General features: G+C 36.4%; 1 protein-coding gene across 1 annotated transcript; it reads left to right on the top strand.

Moving 5' to 3' along the window:
- Nucleotides 1-436: 436 nt before the first annotated feature.
- On the top strand, nucleotides 437-2,675 carry LOC127101234 (CASP-like protein 5A2). Its single transcript, XM_051038594.1, has 4 exons — nucleotides 437-596; nucleotides 877-1,175; nucleotides 1,935-2,067; nucleotides 2,154-2,675. The coding sequence occupies exons 2-4, from the start codon at nucleotides 940-942 to the stop codon at nucleotides 2,343-2,345; spliced, it is 561 nt and encodes a 186-aa protein (XP_050894551.1). The 5' UTR covers nucleotides 437-596; nucleotides 877-939; the 3' UTR covers nucleotides 2,346-2,675.
- Nucleotides 2,676-3,022: the final 347 nt, after the last annotated feature.

Genomic DNA, 3,022 nt, shown 5'->3' with positions numbered 1-3,022 from the left:
ATGGACGATTTCCTCCTTTGTTACTGAGACTCAAACCAACTCCACCTAGACACCTATTAGACCACGTTTAATGAAATGGATGGAGGACTCGGGTCCCAATCAAAAGATCGAGGAGCGGGCTCACCCAATATTTTTTGTTATTACCTTTGGGCCTCTTTGGCCATGGGCTGCGGCTTAATGAAAAATTCATCAATCATTCTAACACATAGTAGTAAAATTCTTTTAAAAAATATTTGCAATCTGTCTTTGATTTTTCCCCTCAACCTGTTGAAAGTATGCGTGCTTCTCATTCCTTTCCATTTAATTTAATTTTTCAAAATTATAATAGTAACTCATAAGGTAGACCAAATCAAATAACAAAGTCTTATAATAACAAAAGAGAAAATTAAAACATAAAAATAATAATAATAATAAATAAATAAATAAATAATTAATAAAAATAAAAAAGGAAAAGAAATACAAGTTCACAACTGACGCGTGCACCACACCACCAACATTCAACAACTGCACTCTGCAGGCACTGCTGCGTTTCTCGTCTCGTCTCTCTTCCTTTCCAGTTGCTTCCAACACAGATCTCACTGCAATTCTTCTTCTGGGTATCACTTCTTTTCTCTTCCTTATTCTGTTTTTTTTTTACTTCATCAACTATGCTAGGGAATCGATTCTATTCGGTTTTGTTGATTTTTATTATAAAGTTACAATCTTTCATGGATTTAAATCAAGGGTAATCGCTAGTTTATAATAATCCATCCAACAAACTGAATCTTCATCATCCCCACCAATAATATGAAAATAGCAATAAAAAAGTTATCATTTTTATTACTTTTGATTCGATTTTAGATCATGGGTTATTGAAATTTGATTGGGTTTGATTAGATTTGGTGAAGAAGAAAGTTGGGGTTTGTGATTATGAATTGAAGTGTTTGTTGGGGTGGAGAAATGAATGTGAGCCATGCTTCAGTTCACCCAGTTGAAGAAGTTCCAAACACGGAAGGCGGTGTTGCGGTTGCTGAACAAAACGTTAACGTGCCTATGGTGGTGAGGATGAAGGATATTCAAGGGATGCCTGGTACTGTTGGTGGGTTAGCTTTACGTGTTTCGCAGTTTATTTTTGGTGCTGCTGCACTCGCTATTATGGCCTCCACAAGTGATTTTCCTTCCGTCACTGCCTTCTGGTAATTCATTTTGTTTATCTGTTATTGTGATTGTAAGAATCCTGTGACATTGTATAGCGAATTGCGGAGTAAAATTAGCTTGTTCAAATTCAACTACGTTAAAATTAGATTGTAAAGGGATATATAGGCAAGAGATTGTTTGTCTATTGTGAGCTCGACTCTGATAAATTTTCATCTAACTATATGCCACTTAGTGGGGTAAGGCTTTGTTGTTGTTGTTGTATCTGCCACATGGGTATGGTATATAGACGTCATCGATGACATGTTGATCTGGACTAGTAATAATAAACTGCATCACTGAATTTTCACGAGTTTCTGATATAAGGTAGTGAATTTGGAATTGTTCTTGAGGTGTTTGATTGTGTTGCTGCATAGAACTTAATCAATTGGTAGGTTATCTGTCGTATCTTTCATTTTCATGGGTAGTGAGTTCGATGAGTTTGAGTATGATAGAGGTGCATGTTTATACGTGCTAGTGGTATCAAATTTACTATGATATTCTTAGAATGAAATGAAAATATTTTAATAATGACTTGGTGCCTCGCCTAAAAACTGTTCAACTACACTCCTTTTGATTATAGAAATAGCGTATACACAGGCATTTACATGATAAGTACTTATTCAATAAGCTATTAATTAAGCTGTACACCTTATTGAACATGTCATTGTGTTTTTTGGCTTTATTCTTTTCCGAATCCCTCCTTTTGTTTATAAAATGCTACTACATTGCGTAAAATCTCTGTCTCGTCTTTTTATCAGCTTCCTTGTTGCGGCTGCCGGTTTGCAGACTCTATGGAGCATTTCATTAGCTATTACTGACATATACGCCATTTTAGTAAGACGGTCTTTGCAGAACTACCGACTTGTCAGTTCGTTTACAATTGGCGACGGGGTAAGATCTCCAATAAGACTCTGCTATTTTCCCATTTGAAAATCATGTAGAGTTAATTAAGAAGACGTGTATGTACCCACGTGCAGGTGACCTCGACGCTTATGTTTGCGGCAGCGTGTGCATCGGCAGGAATCACAGTGCTCATCGATAACGATCTAGGTAATTGTTCAGAGAATCACTGTGTGCAGTTTGAAACAGCTACAGGCATGGCATTCATATGCTGGTTCACTACAGTGCCCTCGTTTCTGCTGAACTTCTGGTCTTTGGCTTCACGGTAGTTAAAAAGAGTATCAAGCACGCGCGCAACGGCAGAAACAAGGGAAGGTTGTTTATAAAGTAAGCTTTTTGGTTTCAGGTTTGTGACTGTTGGTTGAAGTTTGTTAAGCTTAGTAGTAGAAGTAGTACCAAATGGTGTCATTCATGTACTCTTTTCTTGATCAAACAAGAATTCTGAATTGGTGTTTTGGAATGTGTTATAGTTTATTCAAACTATTTTAGCAGCAGATTCACTTCAATATTGATCTTAAACTGCTTGCAACTCGATTTGCTACAACACATTGTAATGCAACACAAAAAGTTGAGAAATTTAAACAGATGTTATTTGTATAGTCTTGTTTTTCATAACTAGTAGAATACCCGTGCTCCCTTACGGCCTTAAGGGTAAAATAAATTTATTTGAATAAAAATTATTATTTCTTTCGATATTCCTGGATACTATTGCACCCTGCATGGAGGTTACCGACAACCTCTTCAAGGTTATCTCTTGTCCGTTGGGAAGGATGCCCTAAACAAAAACATGATCAGATCCGATTCAAAGTTAGCATATCAAAAACATGATCGGATTCGTTAAACTAACTAATATCTTACCTTATAAACCTCACCAGAGTCGAGACCAGTTTACTCAAATTTAGCATAGAAAAAACATGTTTCAACCATTTCGGACCATCGAGTTTCT

The sequence above is a fragment of the Lathyrus oleraceus genome, chromosome 7 (genome assembly GCF_024323335.1).
Source record: "Lathyrus oleraceus cultivar Zhongwan6 chromosome 7, CAAS_Psat_ZW6_1.0, whole genome shotgun sequence".
In the NCBI taxonomy this organism is placed as follows: Eukaryota; Viridiplantae; Streptophyta; class Magnoliopsida; order Fabales; family Fabaceae; genus Lathyrus; species Lathyrus oleraceus.
This window is presented reverse-complemented; position numbering and strand designations above follow the sequence as displayed.